This window comes from Trematomus bernacchii, unplaced genomic scaffold, assembly GCF_902827165.1.
Source record: "Trematomus bernacchii unplaced genomic scaffold, fTreBer1.1, whole genome shotgun sequence".
Taxonomy (NCBI): domain Eukaryota; kingdom Metazoa; phylum Chordata; class Actinopteri; order Perciformes; family Nototheniidae; genus Trematomus; species Trematomus bernacchii.
The window spans coordinates 8,868,036-8,888,860 of record NW_022987313.1 but is presented as its reverse complement, the minus strand read 5'-3'; the positions used below and the strand labels follow the sequence as shown (position 1 = coordinate 8,888,860).

The 20,825-nt window shown below is 39.8% G+C and overlaps 2 protein-coding genes across 3 annotated transcripts; both read left to right on the top strand.

Moving 5' to 3' along the window:
• Positions 1–852: 852 nt before the first annotated feature.
• LOC117489606 (CD209 antigen-like protein E) lies at positions 853–10,646 on the top strand. Its single transcript, XM_034139100.1, has 7 exons — positions 853–951; positions 1,104–1,220; positions 2,112–2,363; positions 2,461–2,624; positions 2,784–2,920; positions 3,454–3,591; positions 10,565–10,646. The coding sequence occupies exons 2-7, from the start codon at positions 1,109–1,111 to the stop codon at positions 10,587–10,589; spliced, it is 828 nt and encodes a 275-aa protein (XP_033994991.1). The 5' UTR covers positions 853–951; positions 1,104–1,108; the 3' UTR covers positions 10,590–10,646.
• LOC117489396 (CD209 antigen-like protein E) lies at positions 10,636–20,800 on the top strand. 2 transcript variants are annotated; one of them, XM_034138751.1, is made up of 6 exons: positions 10,636–10,681; positions 11,971–12,084; positions 12,253–12,516; positions 12,604–12,767; positions 13,494–13,639; positions 20,231–20,800. In XM_034138751.1, the coding sequence occupies exons 2-6, from the start codon at positions 11,976–11,978 to the stop codon at positions 20,379–20,381; spliced, it is 834 nt and encodes a 277-aa protein (XP_033994642.1). In that variant the 5' UTR covers positions 10,636–10,681; positions 11,971–11,975; the 3' UTR covers positions 20,382–20,800. The 2 variants fall into 2 exon arrangements, with proteins under 2 accessions (XP_033994642.1, XP_033994556.1); XM_034138665.1 differs by lacking the exon at positions 10,636–10,681 and adding an exon at positions 11,739–11,866.
• The last annotated feature ends 25 nt before the right edge of the window (positions 20,801–20,825 follow it).

Here is a 20,825-nt window from a genome sequence, read left to right as displayed (position 1 = left end):
TGAATGTAAACTTAAAGGGGACCTATCATGCAAAATGCACTTTTGTTCGTCTTTTATACATGAATATGTGTCCCCGGTGTTCCAGGGAACTCACCAAGTGTCAGAAAACACAACCCTCTCTATTTTCCTCCATACCCAAATCTCTAAAAAAGGGGCTGCAACGGATCTGATAAAAACTGATCCAGATTTGAACACTGTCCTGACGTCAGGACAGTGGCGCTACGGCTATTGGGCCAACTCCACCAATCAGGAGGAGACAGCCACGGCCATTGACGTTCGAAAGCCCTGGAGACGCTGTAGTACATATGCCAGGCCTGTAGATGGTGCTGTTCTCACAGAATCAGCCCTTGCAAAAACAGAGCTAAACAATTTCAAATTCAGCGAAATGAGGCATGGCAAAATGCATGATCTGTTTGGTATTTTGAAAAAAAAAAAGTATAAATATGCCTTATATAGGTATGGTCCTACACTATATTATTCAAATATAGCATGATAGGTCCACTTTAATGTAATAAAAGTGCCACCTAAATAAAATAAAAAAATGCATGAATGTTTGTTTACATAACTGATTTTGTGATCAGACAATGACACAGCTCTTCAAATTCAAGCATCCCCCTGTAAATGTTTAACAAATGAACTAGATTTTCTGTTTGTAATGATGTTAACACACACACACACACGCACACACACACACACACACACACACACACACACACACACACACACACACACACACACACACACACACACACACACACACACACAGGGCAAGGTCCTCACAAATAGTATTTTCTGAACAGTCACGTCAGACTAAGACTGCTTACATCCTCATAGTTAAAATTGACACAGAAATTGCAGGTACATTTGATGGTTCTTATAACAAACTGATCCACCAAGAGGACATCAGTGGAGATGAGCTCACTCTCTATTCAAACCAAGAACAAGAACAAGGTAAACGTCCCACGTCTAAAATAAACTGTAATCTGTACTTTGATACTGTTACCATATTCAAAAATATACAGTTTATTATTTTTGCTATATTGACCTGCTGTTATATTGTGTCATTTTCTTGTCTTTGCTATTGGTCCATCACTTGTGTGCAGTGTCCATGTCTGTGGTGAGACCTGAATCCAGTTTGAAACATTACAAACGGCTTACAGTAAGCCTTGCAGTGCTTGCTGTCATTCTACTAGCAGTGGACATTGGCCTGGGAGTCTATTGTAAGTCGTTATTATCCCACCATCTTGCAAAGCATTGTGGCATTGTACTATATTTTTGCAGCCTGAAAGAGGCTCTAATTTTATTTATTGCATTTAGCTGACGCTTTTATTAGTTTATGTATAAGGGTATCAAATATAGTCGAGCAAAAGGTACAGCATATGCATTCAAAAAGTAATGAAGTATAAGTACAAATTAGGATAAAATGGAAATATTCAAGTAACTTTAATGTAAAGTAGCCTACATACAGTACTTGAGATAAATGTTGCAGCACCACTGCAATTTAACTCTTATTAAAACCAATGTGTCAGTTAATTTTCAAGTAGAAAAATCGAAGTTAACACTAGAGTTAAAGCTATTCAAAGTTTGACTGTTTTTGATCACCACTCATCACATTTTCCAAAGGAAGCAACAGTTGGTGTGCTGATAAACCCACTGTTCATTAGGAAGCAAAATGAACGCCTAGCTAGCTTGTACAGTAGCATTTAGCTTAAGAGCTAGCTAGATATTTTCCTAAGGAGTTGATGGAGATAGGTAATTATACTATATGTGTTGGTAGGAACATAATAGTGTTGTTTCCTGTCAGTGCTCAAAGACCAATAATGCTAATGCTGTATGACAGCTTGCATTGCAACATAACAAACATGCTTATACGATAAAATACTATAAGTTAAACTTTCTTTTCTATTGACAAACCTCAACAACAAAACACTAAGAAATAACTCACGTATGGCAATGTACTTATACAAATGTTTTGAATACCTGTTTAAATATATTATTTAATTTCACCATTTTCCTGCTTGTATTTTCTACTGTTGGCCAGTATTGTAAAAAGTGTTGTGATTTAAGGAAACATGATTTCTTCAGTAACACTAAGTCTTGACCACTTACAGATGGTAAATTTACCGATGGACAGGATACCATAATGGACATCAGTGCTGAGGTGGCCAAACTGCAGGCTGCTTACGACACTGCGATCTGGCACAGGGACGAAGCCAAGAAACAGTTGGCCAGAGAGATAAGGGAGCAGCAAATTACCAAGTGGGAGCTTGATCACCAGAAAAGCAGAAGCAAGGACTACCTTAAACTGAGTGACAACATTCAAATGGAAATAGCAGCTTTGAAATCCCACATCCCAATGATTAGTGAGGGCTTTTTTTTCCATATGATTGTGTTAACAACAATTATTTTGACCCAACCAAACCAACAACACATTATGTTTTCCTTTATCTTTGGCAACAGAAGAGGGCTGCAGACACTGTCTACCAGGATGGACCTTCATGAACTCAGTGTGTTACTACTTGGCCATCTCTGATGCTTTTTCACGAAGGTCATGGCAGGAAGCCAGACAGTTCTGTATAAACCAAGGAGGTGACTTGGCAGTGATCGACAGCAGAGAGAAACACGTAAGACTGCTATTCCATCTTTTGTAATTCTCTTTATAAGGCTTCACATTTTATTTCTGAGCAGTAAATGTGCTTGGTGTTACACAGAAACCAACAAGATAAATGAATGTACTGTACATGTTTGTGTTTGTGTTTGTTTGTGTACATTTTCATTGGCAGCTGGCAATAACTGAATTGACAACAAATTATCAAGACCCCTCTCGACCCATAGCCCACAGTGGCTTCTGGATCGGATTGAGAGACATCGAGGAGGAAGGGATATGGAAATGGCTTGATGGAACAAGACTGACCACAGGGTAACATTAACATACAAGAAAGATCTAAATTCACGAATGTGATTACTTTAGACTCAACAGGACTTTATTAACACTTACAGTATGACTTCACTTGAACTTTGATTCAAAGAAGATGAATACCTTTCTTTTAATTACCCACATCCACTTTGTCTGAAGCATTCCAACAGCATCCAATCAAATGACCAGAGAGAACCATAAGGAGCTTACGTTACGTTAAGGATAATTTGGTATTCTACAAATAATACGCCCTGGTCAACAAAAAACAAATTGCAGAATGCACAAAGTGTAGGTGGAAAAGGGTGAAGAGCACATTATGACTTTTTTAAGAATCAAAACAGAAACTATTTTCCTACCTATGGGCGTGTTCATTCTAAAAGTGCAACAGATGACTCATTGTAGTCAAATTGTGTTTTTTGGAGTTGTTGTGATACCACTTTCACATACTTACAGCTGTGGCTATAATCCATCTGTGATATCATCCTTTAAAATGAAAAAGTGATTAACAATGTGTTTCAAATTGTTATTTGTTTCAGTTACTGGAATGATGGAGAGCCGAACGACAGTGGTGGTGAGGACTGTGCAGCAACATATCCCAGAGGCAACCCCTTTAAAGCCTGGAATGATGCTCCATGCAATCATATACTGAAATGGATTTGCCAAATGACACCAAGGTCGGCGGGTTAATCTGATTTTAATTTAATTGCATTTCCTTATTTAATTAATAGTTTCAATCAGGAATTTACACCATTCAAGAGACTTAAATATTTCTTCCAAATATTTTAATTCTCTTTTCAATATTTATGTTAAGCATTGTTAAATATAATTTGTAATGTTCTTTCTATGTTTTTTTAAACTAAAACTGTGATTATTTAATTTCTTCAATCCTATCCATCTACCTATATTTTCTGTAACCTCTTAAAAGGTAGGAACCAATTTTTCTAACTTTTATTTGAGGTTTTAACATAAGCCAATATCAAGGTTTTCACTCAATAGAACATGATCACGTTCTGTTTAAAGAGGGCAGTGGATCTGCGTTTACACACCACCGTCTGGTTATAATCAGCCTGGGAATGCTAAATGCAGTACTGCTGATGGCTGCTGTTGTCATTGGGATGTTCTGTCTAAATGATCATATAGTACATAATACTACCTGACAAACTTGAAATGTGCAATTTTAACTCCTGTGACAGTAGTATCACAGCAACTCATGATTGACAACGTCCCGAAACTGAGAGGCGGTGGTATGTGGTGGCAAAATGGATTTTGGATTGGCCTGAGTGATGTAGCGACGGCGGGAACATGAGTCCAGGTTAACAATGTAACCGAGGGGGAAACAGTGTAAGCAAGCATCTCACAGACTGCTTTTCTATTGATTTCTTAAGTTTTGTGACAGTATCATGACTCACTGGTAAAACTAAATTCTAGACTTCTTAAAAGTACTGGAGAAATGGACAGTATAACAGTTAGGGACCTCAGAGTGGGAACTGTGCAGATTCTTAATAATGTGCTGATATCAGGGGGAAATGGTGTATTGGATACTGCCTTGAACCTTCTGTTAAGCTGTATATGTGAAATGGAGCAAAGTTAAACTTAAAACCTTTCAAAAAGTGGAAATCACAATAACTGGACAAATCATGTACTATATGTCTTTGTAATATCTTTGAAATAAACTGCAGCTTGATACATTAGACTATTCTTCTTAAACGAGACCTGGGCACCTGTCCACCCTGCCCCTCACCGGACAACGCGCCATCTCTGAGAATAGACAGACGATGTCCCTCCATCTCTAGCTTGGCTTTCTCAGATTCTTGTCGCATCCGCTCCACTGCGATCTCCTTTTCAATTACCAACTCACACTTTATTCTGTCATGTTCCCGGTCACATTCACACATTACTCTGTCATGTTCCAGCTGCAACAACAACATTTCTTTCTGCTGCTCAAACGAAAGTGCACTAGCCTGAAAAAGAGGTTTTAACAAAAGCTCCTCTTTCTCTGCAGACAACACTCCTGTCTCCCTTAATGTCGACACTATAGAGTCTCTTATGTTCTCTTTCATGCTCTTATCACCGACAATAGACACCGAGAAATGCTCAGCAATCAAGAGCAGCTGCTCTTTTGAAAAGGTGACAAGAGACTCCTGAGACGGAGCTTTAACGAATGCTTCTACGTCAGCCATATTACATTACCACGACCCCTCACTGGAACACAACACCGGACCTTTAAACCGAGAGAAGAGCAAAAACAAAACAAAAACAGACACCACAGCGTTTATTATACGTATCAAGTGGAACAATACTACCTTCTTTATTGGAGTTTCCCCACTAACTATTGACCATCCCACTGACTAATCTCCTCCCTAGTCTTCATGCAGTTACTTGTGGTGGGTATTTATGCACTGGAGTTTGCTGGCCCATCAAAGCGACTAGCAGGCTAGCAACACTACTGAGACCACGGCCATGCTCCCAAGCCGAAGCTTCAACCACTTTCTCCGCAACACTACACACCCTGCTCAACAATCCCAAGGGAACCGCCGCTTAACCTGCCAGGGAAAACTCCGCACCGCTCCGCACTGCTCCACATACAACGCACCAACAAACCCACACGTGTCAACGAGAGAGAAAGGAAAAAAAACTAAAACAAACAGCTGACCACGGCTAAGAACAACTAGCAACCACTCTCCCGAAATATAATACAAAACAAATTAAAGCCTCACAAGGTAATCTAATAAAGTCCCCAAACAACGATCTGAAATATACTGTCCTCCCCACATGCGGTCGCCGCACTGCATGCGCTCCCAACACACTTTACACACGCGCACCACTCTTTACACAAATCTTACCTATCTGTTGCTGTAGTACAGATAAGAGAAGCGGACGAGCCCCCATCTGTCATGGCCTGGCTCTTGGCCATAACAAAAAGTGTGGAAAGGACAAGAGGATATATAAGAAAATATGTTTATTAGCCAAAACTAAACGGGAACCAAAACTAACATAAAGACAAGGCAAAGTATAAACGAGAGTGGCTGCTCCCAGCACAGGTCCTCCGCGGAGAGAGAGATCGAGGGTCTGCTCAGGCCTTTAAATCCTCCGGTGCCAGCAGCCAGAGGCCTGTACTACGAAGCCGGATTTTCGCTTAGCCGGCTGACTTCAGGGAAAACTCGGGCTTTCCGGTCCTACGACGCTGGTTCTCTTTTTAGCGGGCTAGATCTCCATGGTAACTTATGCTGAGCGGCTAACCTCCTCGGGAGGAGGTTAGGTTGCAGGCTAATGCTACGTTCACACCGGACGCGATGCGAATATTCGCTTCGCTCTAATCGCTCCTATCGCATCGCTCTAAACGCTGGAGTTTCACCGCGGCTGCCAGCTGTGTTTACTCGCATCATTCAAACAAGACGCGCTGGCTCGGGAGCTACAACTACAACAAATGAACATATTTTACCGTGATTAAATTGTAATACACGTTTCTAAATGATGCAGAAGTAACAACATACTGATACCGGTTAGTAAAAACCATGAATTAATGCTTGACAAGTCTGCAGACAAGACGGCAGGCGAAAAACCTTTTAAAATGCTTGTTTTCTGAATGTAGATCAGGTCGACCAGGCTAAGCTAACGTTGTATATGCTCATTCCACACTCATAACAACGGCCTACAGACATAAATAAACCAGCGACTGTATTCGCCATGGCACAGACAGTCTGTGGTTTGTACTTGTTTAACTTTTGTCCAGTTTCTGAACAGATATGAGGAGCTGTGAGCTCTGTGTGCTAACTGCTAACAGCTAACGGCTGATGTTGTTCCGGTGTGAACGCAGCATAAGAGATCAACTCAGTGAAAGCACCGCCTGCTGACCAATCAGAGCTCCGTGTGCAGAGTTTAAAGCTATCAAGTCATATTACAGGATAGAGGAAATACAGAAAAACTGCCGTTGCAGGAAAGACGGCCGGCAAAAATCAACTGACTGTGTGAACGTGAAAATTAATAGAATATCCCCTCCCATCGTCAGAGCAATCTGACTATTATAACATTAGCGTTAAGAAAGCTTACTTAAATATCTGTCACAACATAAGTAACCGGATCAGAGTAACATTAAGTACAGTCCGCGGCACTGTGAGTGCAGACGTCGATGTGTCCCATTATCATTCATATCAAATCAAATCAAATCAAATCAAATCAAATCAAGGTTTATTTATAAAGCACATTTAAAAGCGATTTTTGGTCGGGCCAAAGTGCTGTACATGTAATAACTACAATCACATAAAAACACATTTCTATAATCACAATAAAAGACAATAAATTACAACAGATATTTTTTTTAAAAAACACAGGGAAAAGTCAGGAGTCGTGCTCCGCTCTGACTAAAAGGCCAGGGAGAAGAAGTGTGTCTTAAGAGTAGATTTATGGCGCATTTCCACCACACGGTCGGCCTCGGCCACGCTCGGTACTGCTTGGCCGCGTTGGGCCTTAACAGGGCCGGCTCACTTCATGCTGCGCTTCCATTACAGTTTAGGAACTGGGGTAGTTACTATAGTAACGCAGTGTAGGCGGAGCCGTGACGTCATCTTCAATGAGAACCCCAGAAAAACAACACAGCCGTTAGCTGTTAGCACTCAGAGCTCACAGCTCCTTATATATGTTCAGAAACTCGACAAAAGTTAAACAAGTACACACCACAGACTGCCTGTGTCATGGCGAGTACAGTCGCTGCTTTATTTATGTCTGTATAGGCCGTTGTTGTGAGTGTGGACGGTCGGAGCATATATTGAGTTAGCTTAGCCAATCTCCATCTAGAAAACACGCATTTTAAAAGGTTTTTCACCTGCCGTCTGTCTGCAAACTTGCCAAAGCATTAATTCATGGTTTTTACTAACCGGTATCAGTATGTTGTTACTTCGGCATCATTTTGAAACGTGTATTACAATTAAATCACGGTCAAATATGTTCATCTTGTTGTAGTTGTAGCCTCCTTGCCAGCGATTCTCTCTCTAGTTTAGCATACTCAGCCCGACTCAGCCCTGTTTGTTGGCCCCGATAGAACCACAATTTTGTCGGGCCAGAAAAGAGGTGAAAAAGTGGCCCCGGGCCGGGCCGTGACTAGGCCTAGTGGAAGCGCAACCAAAAACGGGCACGGCACAACACGGCACGCTTAAACCGCGCTCCGCGCCATGGTGGAAATGCGCCATTAAAAACCCCTAGGGTCTGGGCCGACCTCACATGGAGGGGCAGAGTGTTCCAGAGCCTCGGGCCAGCTGCTGCGAAGGCTCGGTGCCCTCGGGTTTTGAGCCTGGTCTTGGGCACTATCAGCAACAGCTGGTCAGCAGACCTTAAAGCTCTTGTTGGGGTGTAGCGCTGGAGGAGTTCAGCTATATAGGCCGGAGCCAGCCCATTTAGTGCTTTAAAAACAAATAAAAGGAGTTTAAAATCAATTCGGAACCGAATTGGAAGCCAGTGCAGTGAGGCCAGAATTGGGGTGATGTGGTCACGCTTTTTGTGGCCAGTGAGTAGACGTGCAGCTGCGTTCTGGACTAGCTGCAGGCGTTTAATTGACGCCTGGTCCATACCCACGTGCAGAGCGTTGCAGTAGTCCAACCTCGAGGTAACAAAGGCGTTAATAACCCTTTCCAGGTCCTCAAACGATAAAAACGACTTGGTCTTGGCCAATAGTCGTATTTAAAAAAAGCAGGTTTTGACTACGCTGCTGACCTGCTTATCGAATTTAAAAGCGCTATTGAAGGTCACTCCAAGGTTCGTGACAGAGGGGAGGATATTATTTTTGAGGGAGCCCAGAATATCAACCTGGGAGGCTAGAGGTTGGGGTCCAAAAAAGATAACCTCAGTCTTGCTCTCATTGAGGTTGAGGAAATGTTGGCTCAGCCAGGATTTGATCTCTGCTAAGCAGTCCATCAATAGCTGTAATGAGTTTACATTTGAATTGAGTGGCAGATAGATCTGTACATCGTCAGCGTAGCAGTGGAAGGGGATGTTGTGTTTTGTGAGAATTGAACCTAGGGGCAGTATGTACAGTAGAAAAAGGATGGGGCCCAAAATCGAGCCTTGGGGAACCCCACAGGTAAGAGGGGCTATGGCTGAGGAGAAGGCACCTAGCTGCACTGAGAAGCTACGGTCTGTCAGGTAGGACCTGAACCATGCAAGGGCAGAGCCTGTGATGCCAGCGGACTGTTCAAGCCGTGACAACAGGATGCTATGGTCCACAGTGTCGAAGGCAGCTGTCAGGTCTAACAGCACCAAGACAGCTGGGCTACCTGAGTCGGCGGCTAGGAGCAGATCATTAAAAACTCTTAAAAGGGCTGTTTCAGTACTGTGCATGGGTTTGAAGCCAGACTGAAACTTTTCATGGATGCCATGCATGGTTAAAAAAGACTGCAGCTGGGCGTAGACTACTCGCTCCAGGGCTTTTGATAAAAAAGGTAGCTGGGAGATGGGCCTAAAATTTGCGAGAATGGAAGGGTTGAGATTTTTCTTTTTAAGTAGTGGCTTAACCACGGCATGTTTGAAGGCAGCTGGGACACATCCTGAGCTAAGAGAGGTATTTATAAGTAATAAAATACTTGCTCCAACTGATCCTATATCATATCACATCATAATGTATCATATATTTCCTTATTTGAGTCAGCTTCTTGAGCTGTATCTGGCCGTGCAACACTCACAGTGTCACATACTGTATGCAGAAGTATTATTTTAAGCAACACATTAAGTTGACGAAACACTAGAGTCAAATGTAATTAAAGTCAGATCCACTCGTGTCTTGGACGGGGCTGTGATATCATAAACCTGTTGATGTACGCATTCAAACGCTTTTTCTTTTACCAGCTGTATTCACCTTGCAGGTGCAGCTATGTGGCTTTTATCCTGGATAAAGTGTTTAAGTCATGGATGTTTAAAGTTTAACTTCTTCATATTTGACTAATATTAAAGTTCACTTTTCATTCAGGAAGTATGACGCTGCGCTGTCAGTACGCTTGTCCATGTTTGAGATTGGTCGAATGCTCCAAATACCACCCCTTTCATGTGAACGCGCACCTAACTAGATAGGACACGGCTGGCTTGAGCGATCCACTTGATAACCAGCGTCGTAGTACAGCTTAGCGAGAGCGCGTATGTTTTGGATTGGGCCAACCGGCTAACTCAAACATATCCAGGTTAGGTTGAACCAGCTTCGTAGTACAGGCCTCAGGTGTCCTCAATCAGCGCTGACACAACAGAGGGAGAACATTAAAGGGCCATACACACACACCACAGGAGACAGTAAAGCAGGGGTCGTCACACTGTGCTGAGCTAGTATTCTGTAATTGCCGTTTTCATGTAATAAAAGTGACACCTAAAGGAATCCAAAAATACTTGAATGTTTGTAATTAAACCACTCTTCAAATTACGTGCATCCTCCTGTAAATGTTTAACAAATGAACTTCATTTTCTGTTTGTAAACACACACACACACACACGCACACGCACACACACACACACACACACACACACACACACACACACACACACACACACACACACACACACACACACACACACACACACAAAAATATACAGTTTATTATTTTTGCTATATTCACCTGCTGTTATATTGTGTCATTTTCTTGTCTTTGCTATTGGTCCATCACTTCTGTGCAGTGTCCATGTCTGTGGTGAGACCTGAATCCAGTTTGAAACATTACAAACGGCTTACAGTAAGCCTTGCAGTGCTTGCTGTCATTCTACTAGCAGTGGACATTGGCCTGGGAGTCTATTGTAAGTCGTTATTATCCCACCATCTTGCAGCACAAAAATAATAACATAAAAATATTCTCAAAGTACCAAAAGTAAACAACACCTAATATGCAGAATGGCCCATTATATAATGTAATATAGTACTATTTCTGGTGCATTATTAAATTAAAATATATCAAAGGTTTATTGTCATATCATATACACAACTATGGTGTTGTATGTAATTAATTAAAAACTAGGGTCACAGGTTCCTCAACAATGCAATTACAAGACATAAAACCCTTTCCCTTTCATGCATGAATTATGAAAGTTTTATATGCAATTTTATATATATAGTTTATTTTACATACGAATCAATATTTCTTTCTATTTAAGTAACTCCTAATTTAAATGTTAGGGGAGTGTCCTACTCATTACAAATCAGAGACACTTACCATATTGTTGTGTAATATTGGTAACATCTTGTCACTTTATAACTTGTTTTACATTAACATATCAAAATGTGTAATTGTAGGCTATGGTACATTTTCTGGAATAAAATCTAAATACGACCTGTCAATGGATAAAACAGAAATGTAAATTCTGTTATAATCTACCAAATTAATTACCTGGAAAATAAGAGCAACAAGGTATCCCATTCATACACAAATCATATCATATTACAATATTGTAGTTATTTATTTCAAAAATATAATGTATATCAGATAGCCTAAAATAAAAAATATTATCTTGGTATAAAAGGGTAGGTGTCACTTCTTCAGCGTGTATTATGGCAATTTTCCCTAGGTTACAAATAATCAGCAGACTGTTAGACTTACGGTACATCACATCACCAACCACCCATTTGATTCGATCTTTGCCCTGTGGGCGGCATATTAGAGGTCACCGGAGCACTCTGCAGTAAATACATTACATAAAATTAATTAATTTTTATATTATAAGAAGTTATACATGTAACTTTATGTGGCCTTCCCATACAAATCTTAAATAAGAGAGAAAAAAAACCTTCAGATCACTATCACATTACAGAGAGAGGGTAAAAGGGATTCAAGCGCACACTTGCACCCACACAGTTTTGTAATATTGACAGAGCAATTTCCTCACACAGATAAAAGTAACATGCTCGGGCAGTTGAGTTAAAACCTGAAGACCAGAGGAATGTTCATGATTCATGATTTCAAATTATGGCAAAACAGGAAAACAATGGTAGGCTTGCTTTATTTAATTGGTCCTCACAATACATCTTTAGAAAACATGCTGTATTATTTTCTGTTTTTCCCTCCGAGCTCAAATCAACATTTGTTTTTCAGGATCTATGGTCACAGTTGGGTCCAGAAGTCTGCCACTGTATCCACTGGTTATCGGGTTTTTAGGGCTGCTGAACGCCATTCTGATTCTGACTGCTATTGTTATTGGGATATACTGTGAGTACATCTGATCCAAGTAATGTGGTGTATATCTATACTTTCCTTATTTAGAGTAGGTTTTGAGTAGTATTCATTAACTAGGCTGTGGACGTGCTTTTCAACTTAGATCCTTAACTACATTTACACTTTCTTACCCAATGCTATAACTTGGTAAATACCTTGCAGGTGGCAAAGTCAGTGAGGAATCCACTCCAGACCAAATGACAGCACAAGGGCTCATCATAGAGGTGAAGCAACTTCAAATAATGCAGACTGAAGCAGTCAAAGCTCAAAAAGAGGCAGAGCAAGCAGTAGAAAAAGAGCTCAGGAAACACCAGCAACTAAAACTGCAGTTAGGGTTGAACAAGACCCTCATCGACAGCATTCAGAGGAGTCATGAAGTACTGCAAGTGGAGAGAGCTACACTGAAGTCCAATTCATCTGATATGCGTGAGAAGCTATTGCATACATTTTTTGAATTTGGAATCAAATGTTTTCCTTTTGTTTGGATTTCAACTAATTTTCATCTTTTAACAGGGGAAAGTTGTGGACGATGCCAGTCAGGATGGCTTTTACTCAACACATCGTGCTACTTCCATGGTAAATCAGCCTCCAATCCCTTAAAGAACTGGCAGGATAGCCGATCGGACTGTATCAGGCGTGGGGCCGATCTGGCTGTGATTAATAGCTTGGAGGAGCAGGTGAGTCCAATATGAATATACAGGAGATAAAAAGGGTGTTATTTTGATGATTCATGGACATAAGGTAGCACTGTACTGTATTGTGGTGTGGCTCACTATTCTAGCTTGCTTGCCAACACATTCAACTTGTACCTGCAGTCGAAACATGGAGGAAGTTAATAATTATAGTAGTAGGTTTTATCTGAAGTAAATTCTGATAATTAAAGCATTATAGCCAAAACTACCAGGGCTCAACCAAAATGCCTGAAATAAAATGAACAAACGCTCCAGCTGGGTTTAATTTGGTCTGGCTCAAGTTACTCACCAAAGCCTCAGCATGTGCATGATGATTCTAGCATGACCACAAACAGACACCAGAGCCATTTTAATAAAGAGGAGAGTAGTGTAAATGTTAGAAAGGTTAACCTGAAGCGCAGAGGACTGATAACGACTTGCACCTCACATTGGAAAGGCTGTAAAGGCCCTTACTACTGTGGAAAAATTCCCATTGACATTCATGAGGTAAGTTTAAAGCTAGGTTAAAATGGCAACGGTGTCATTGGGAGGGGACGTGGGTGGAAGCTCCAAGCTTCACTCACTGAACATATCCTAGGCCTACATAAAATTGGGATGATGAATCTACAGTAATATCTCATCAGTCGCTACTTAGGCCTGCACTGCTAATAAATACATTACAGATATACCTGTGATTAACCCATTTTGATTTTGTAATCTCTGTTTGTCTAGATTAATCTTTTTGAGTTCCTACCTAAAATGGATCCGAGCATTCGACCGTGGTGGAGCACGCAGGGGGGGTTTTGGATCGGCCTTACGGATATTCAAACAGAGGGCCAATGGGTTTGGGTAAATAATGTGCCTCTGCAGAATCCAGGGTAAGAGCTTTAAGACTTACTTTGCAGTATTACTAGAATCATTTCACATTTTAGAAAATACACTAATTCACTTTCTTGTTGAGAGTTAGATTAGAAGATCGATACCACTCTCATGTTCAGTGAATATATAGTATACAAATACAAAATTGGCACCCTAACCGTAGTCAAATCTTGTGTGGGTGTTCATATGGTAGAGGAGTAGCAGACTAGTGTACAGTTCATCATAAAAACACAAGAAAATCAGTCGTTAGCGTTAGCATTACCAAGTCTGTTTAAAGCCTGTAGGCTACCTATCATTTTGATACTTCACTGCACTTGTTCTGTTTTTATTGAATACATGACCTTAACAGTTTAGATAAGATACTATGCTGTTGTTTTTACCATAGACTGTATGGCATTTACAGACTCAACAGTAATTTATGTAATGGCTCGCTTTATTAACTTACTATTAAGAAAATCAAGAGACTAAAGTCTTTCCTTAGAGTGTGGGTTGATCGCCCTTATGTTAATAATACACTTTTTGTATCAATCTGTGGGGCATTTTAGCTTGCCATGATGACCACACGCTGCTTTTCTCACGCTGCATTGAGTGTGATTAGAATGTTGCCCTTGCCCACCAGTGCTATGTGCCCGAACATTTGTTTAAAAACACAGGTTACTCCTATAGTAGAAAAATGCAACCCGGTATCACGGCAAGACGTGAACATGTGACGATCTACCATGCTGGGAGACGTGAATATGTCACGGTTTCGTCCCTTCAAACGTGACAGTTACACGGTATTGTTAACATGGCCCAACCAGTGGAGAAATACCCGGAAGTGCCAAGCAAATGCTCTACCAAGACTATTGGTCGGTTTTTATTGTCAAAATGAGATGTTTTTAATTTATTTTTTAATCGTCACACTCGATTTCGCCGATTTTCTTGTTGCCCTAGCTGGTCGACACCTCTTTTAGCAGAAACAAATGCTACATTAATGTATTAAATCGATGTTAATCCATGTGTGTGGATCATAGACTGTATATATAAAGGTGTGGATGTGGAATTAACGGACGTGACGTTGTGCGATTGCGTTGCCAGGCAACAGCTTCGGTTCATGTTAATTTACAAACTCTTCAACTAGAACCGTAGTTATATTTAAAAACATTTTAGAAGGCTTCACAAAATACTTTAAGGTAAATTTAAATTTAAATGTGAAGGAATGTGTGTATAACAAAATACAAACGTCATAAAAAATACCGGAAACAGACGTAGGCAAGGTCCTCAGCTCGGTGATTCGATGGTTTAGCCGCAATGCACGTTGGGAAATGGTGTTTATGCGATGTGAAATCCGAAAACATTTTTTAAAAATAAAATAATACTTTATTCCGAGTGTGCTTGCTTTTCTCTTTGAAAGTCATCACATAACGGCATTGTAATACACGGGTCGGCTGCATTAAATATTACATATCTGCCGTAGTTCTGTATTTATAGAGCCCTGATGAGAAGACTTCTACACAAACAGGAAGCACTGCCGCCAAAACTGAAAACGTGACGTGGATCATAAATATATCAGCAATTAAACAACATCTTACATTTCTTTTCACACAATACGTCTCCTTGCAGTATCAATACTAATTCGGCTGACTTTTATATTTGATCCAATTGGTGGTTATATTTACACCATAACGGTGTACAGCTGATATAAAAGGACTTGTAGTTTTTAAAGATATTACTGATTTTCTTTGAATATAAGAATGTAAATACTGAGTTGAGAGAATAGTCAGGGGATTTGGGTGATGGGAGACACATCTATGGATTCAGAATTTCAATAGCTTACTGTTAAATGACGGATATACCTTTCTTTCTGTGATGTTTTACAAATCAGATATTAGAAGTAAAACATGTGAAATAATATAGCAATATCCTGTACAATTATGTGAAAACATGAATAAAACTACTGTACACATCTTCAGATGTTATACATACACAAGTGTCCTACACTAATAATACAAAGTTATTATAGCTGTGTGTACCTTGTGTGCACCGCCTGGTGGTTAAAGCACGTTATTGAATTAGTTGTGTATATGATATGTCAATGAACCTTAGAAAATCTTGAAAGGGATATGCAAAATAGCCATTATATACAGTCTTTAATTAACTATTAGTAGAGAATAACGAGTAATGAATATACTTTATAGGGATCTGCAGATAAATGTTTAGTCTTCTCAAGCAGCAACTATCAAATATCTCTCCTGATTGTTGGCACTTGACAATCACCTTTCCCTGAATTTTACTCAGGTGTAACTAAAGCCTGATTTAAGGGTTGTTTATATTTCACATCATTAATCAGAATCTGCAAAGTAACTAAAATAAATGTAGTGGAGTAAAAATACCAGGTTAACCTCTGAATTGTAGTGGAGTAGAATTGCTGTTTTGTTTAGTAATGGATATTGAATATGGAATAAAGGTTTTGACAAGACCTGGTGTAACAATAATCAAAAAGGACATTAAAAGAGCTCCAGATGTTAATGATCTAAACAAAACAGCACACCTGAAATGTATATTTAAATACTTTATTAAGGGCAGTGAATTCGTTTTTTCTGTATGTTTTTCAAATCAGTGTTATACAGTAAGTGTCATAGACAGTGTTACTGTACATTGCTATTATTATCCTTAAAATATATGTAAAACAAAACCACTTATGATCTTTTTATTTGAGTGGTTTACTAATGACAGTTAATTCTGTTTTTGCTATTGATGGTTTCATTTTTGTGAAAAATAATAAAATAATAAAATTCAATAATGTGCACCGCCCCCCGGTACCGGGTGGATAAACGCGTCATTTGCAGGAAACAACGTCTAAGGAATCTTAATATTTAATAAACTATGAATGTTTTATATCCATGTAACGGGAAGAAACTTAGCTAACTGATCTTTTTAATTTTTTTTCCCAAAAAAACCCCACAATGCTAACACTCAGCCTCTGAATTAGCCACGAGCGAAAAAATGCTAACCTATCACTGCACCTAAACTCACTCATAACTCCCTTATTACTTATCCTAGATGCACAGCCAACCCATCGATTAGCATCGCCTGGAGACACAGAATCTGGGGGTGCCCACCTCAACACTCAGTGATAAACATTTGCGACGCTATAAACGAAAACGTACATCAAAACATGTGGCGCTAGGTAGCTACAAACGCTAACATGGCTTACCTTGGTCAAAACTGGTCTTCAATGGCATTAAGACGATAAAAAACGATGCTGCAGTTAATCCATAGGTTAATCCAATGTGTCTGTGTCCTCTGAAATGATTTCTGATAATGCATAAGCAATAAAACTGCTTTTTCGTTTCCAGATGTCAGAGCGAGAGATCGCTTCACTCTGGTGCAAACCTGCATGCGCGAAGCCCCCACCGTTTGTTTTCACAACGAGTGTTGATTCTATTGGCTCTAACGGTCAGAAAGAGGTGTCAACCATCAAAATCGACCAAGGGGGGCTAGAGATATGAAAACAATTTTTTTTCACCCAAATCACCTCAGAGGTGGAGTGGTTTTGGCTAAACCTCTCTAAAAAGGTCACATGTCACTTGTTTTGCATCAATCTTGATACAGGGTACTTATTATATGTTGTACTTTGGATTCCTAAAGCTTTTAGTCTACTAACCCATCATCCAAGGGTAGTTTTCACTATAAGTAAAAAAGAATTTTTGGACGGACACTATAATTTACAGTTTTTTACTATGTAAAATCTGAATTTTCTTTAAAATAAAAAACATCTATATTGATTCTGACTTTTCTACATCCAACTCACAGGTTTATCATTACTTTGAGAAAAAAGATTATTAATTGAACCCTTTTAGAAGGGAAGATATGGTCATTTGTTCTGGGAATGTCATTTTCGAGCCTGAGACCTGAAAAACAGGAATCGAGGGAAAGTTATATACACACCAAAACATTAACAAATAAGGAGTGAGAGTGACGCGTTACCAAAACCGGAAGCTGCATACACTCTGGTGGCTACCATTAGCAGCTAACTTTTCCGCTCCGATTTTTACATAAAAAATGGAATTATGGATTATAAATAATTTTTTAAAAGGCACAGGTACATTATCAACCTATGGATCAACAGTTGTAGCATTTTTTTTTTCCGTTTTAATGCCATTGAACACGTCTTTTGACCTAGTTGACAGCTACGGTGAGACGATCTGCCGTAAATGCTCCGTAAAGGTACGTGTTGTGATGTCTGTGTTTGCTTCCCCTGTCGCAAGTTCGGATCGCTCAGTGATGATACTATACCTAAATAATCTGTGGAGTCTCAGCTTTAATCGGCTATATTGTATGTGCAGCTACGATAAGTAATAAGGGTATCTTTATCTTGAATTGTGTGCCGCAGTGCGTTAGAATCTTTTCGCTCAGGGGTCATTTAGACGCTTCTTATGAGATTTGTGTTTTGTTTTGGTAACAATGGTTCATATCTTCAGTTAGCTGAGATTCTTCCCGTTAATCTGGTGCTACACATTAATAGTTTCATAAATGTTAAGAAGTCCTGAGACATTATCTCGAAAAAAAAAACGGTGGGAGGGGTCCAACCACCGTGCTTAAGAGGTTAACAGGTTAACCACTAGATGTGCCTTTCTATCAGCTGTGCACCGTTATGGTGTAAAAACAGCCTATCTACCAATTGGACCAAATATAAAAGTCAGCCGAATTAGTATTGATACTGCAAGGAGACGTATTGTGTGAAAAGAAATGTAAGATGTTGTTTAATTGCTGATATATTTATGATCCACGTCACGTTTTCAGTTTTGGCGGCAGTGCTTCCTGTTTGTCCAGAAGTCTTCTCATCAGGGCTCTATAAATAGAGAACTACGGCAGATATGTAATATTTAATGCAGCCGAACCGTGTATTACAATGCCGTTATGTGATGACTTTCAAAGAGAAAAGCAAGCACACTCGGAATAAAGTATTATTTTATTTTTAAAAAATGTTTTCGGATTTCACATCGCATAAACACCATTTCCCAACGTGCATTGCGGCTAAACCATCGAATCACCGAGCTGAGGACCTTGCCTACGTCTGTTTCCGGTATTTTTTATGACGTATTTTGTTATACACACATTCCTTCACATTTAAATTTAAATTTACATTAAAGTATTTCGTGAGGCCTTCTAAAATGTTTTTAAATATAACTACGGTTCTAGTTGAAGAGTTTGTAAATTAACATGAACCGAAGCTGTTGCCTGGCAACGCAATCGCACAACGTCACGTCCGTTAATTCCACATCCACACTTATGGCGCAGTTCCACTACACGGTCGGCCTCGGCCACGCTCGGTACGGCTCGGTACGGCTTGGCCTTAACAGGGCCGACTCACTTAATGCTGCGCTTCCATTACAGTTTTAGGAACTGGGGTAGTTACTATAGTAACGCAGTGTAGGCGGAGCCGTGACGTCATCTTCAACGAGAACTCCAGAAACACAACACAGCCGTTAGCTGTTAGCACTCAGAGCTCACAGCTCCTTATATATGTTCAGAAACTCGACAAAAGTTAAACAAGTACACACCACAGACTGCCTGTGTCATGGTGAATACAGTCGCTGCTTTATTTATGTCTGTATAGGCTGTTGTTGTGAGTGTGGACGGTCGGAGCATATACTGCGTTAGCTTAGCCAATCTCCATCTAGAAAAACACGTATTTTAAAAGGTTTTTCGCCTGCCGTCTGTCTGCAGACTTGACAAAGCATTAATTCATGGTTTTTACTAACCGGTATCAGTATGTTGTTACTTCGGCATCATTTTTGAAACGTGTATTACAATTAAATCACGGTCAAATATGTCCATCTTGTTGTAGTTGTAGCCCCGTTGCCAGCGCTCCTCTCTCTAGTTTAGCATACTCAGCCCGACTCAGCCCTGTTTGTTGGCCTCGATAGAACCACAATTTTCTCGGGACAGAAAAGACGTGAAAAAGTGGCCCCGGGCCGGGTCGGGCCGGAACTAGGCCTAGTGGAAGCGCAACCAAAAACGGGCACGGCACGACACGGCACGCTTAAAGCGAGCTCCGCGCTGTAGTGGAACTGCGCCATAAGTCTATGATCCACACACATGGATTCACATCGATTTAATACATTAATGTAGCCTTTGTTTCTGCTAAAAGAGGTGTCGACCAGCTAGGGCAACAAGAAAATCGGCGAAATCGAGTGTGACGATTTAAATATATTTTTTTTTTTATATAAATTAAAAACATCTAATTTTGACAATAAAAACTGACCAATAGTCTTGGTAGAGCATTTGCTTGGCACTTCCGGGTATTTCTCCACTGGTTGGGCCATGTTAACAATACCGTGTAACTGTCATGTTTGAAGGGACGAAACCGTGACATATTCACGTCTCCCAGCATGGTAGATCGTCACATGTTCACGTCTTGCCGTGATACCGGGTTGGAAAAATGATGTATTCATTAAACCACGACTTGCCCTTTTCTATGAAATAAGTACAATTTAAAATAAATGTTCAATTGTATGTGATTAAAAAAGTGGACACAATACATTTTTTAATAGTGTATTTTATTATTCAATGTATTCTTAAGCATAACTTGGATTTTTCTTTAGGTACTGGATAATAGGTGAGCCCACCAACTCAGGAACAGAGGGACAGCATTGTGTCGCATTTATAAACCTAAGAAACCCAAGGAAAACATTCTTTGATGATCCCTGCGAAGTACGAAGGGAATGGTTATGCGAAATGGAGCCCAAGGTGTGAAAAGAAAAGAACCATGGAAATATTAACAATTGTTCTTCAATGCAGTTGATAACAGTCACATCAGTCTTGGTTGTAGCTTCATTTGTATCAAACAGTTATGAGAATGGTATCTTTTAACTTATCTAACTCTATTGGTAATATAATTAAGGAAAGTATTGTCAAAATGTCTAACTATTTCTTTGCCCGACATGTGTAAATGTAAGATGGAGCAAAGTTAAACATAAAACCCCTCAAAAAGTGGAAATCACAAATACTGGACAAATCATGTATGTCTTTGAAATATCTTTGAAATAATCTGCTAAATTCATTGGACTTTTCTTCTTAAACTGTGATAATTTAGTATTCTGTTACTGTCCTGCAGCAGATGAATAATTATTTTGTGAATGTAAACTTAAAGGGGACCTATCATGCAAAATGCACTTTTGTTCGTCTTTTATACATGAA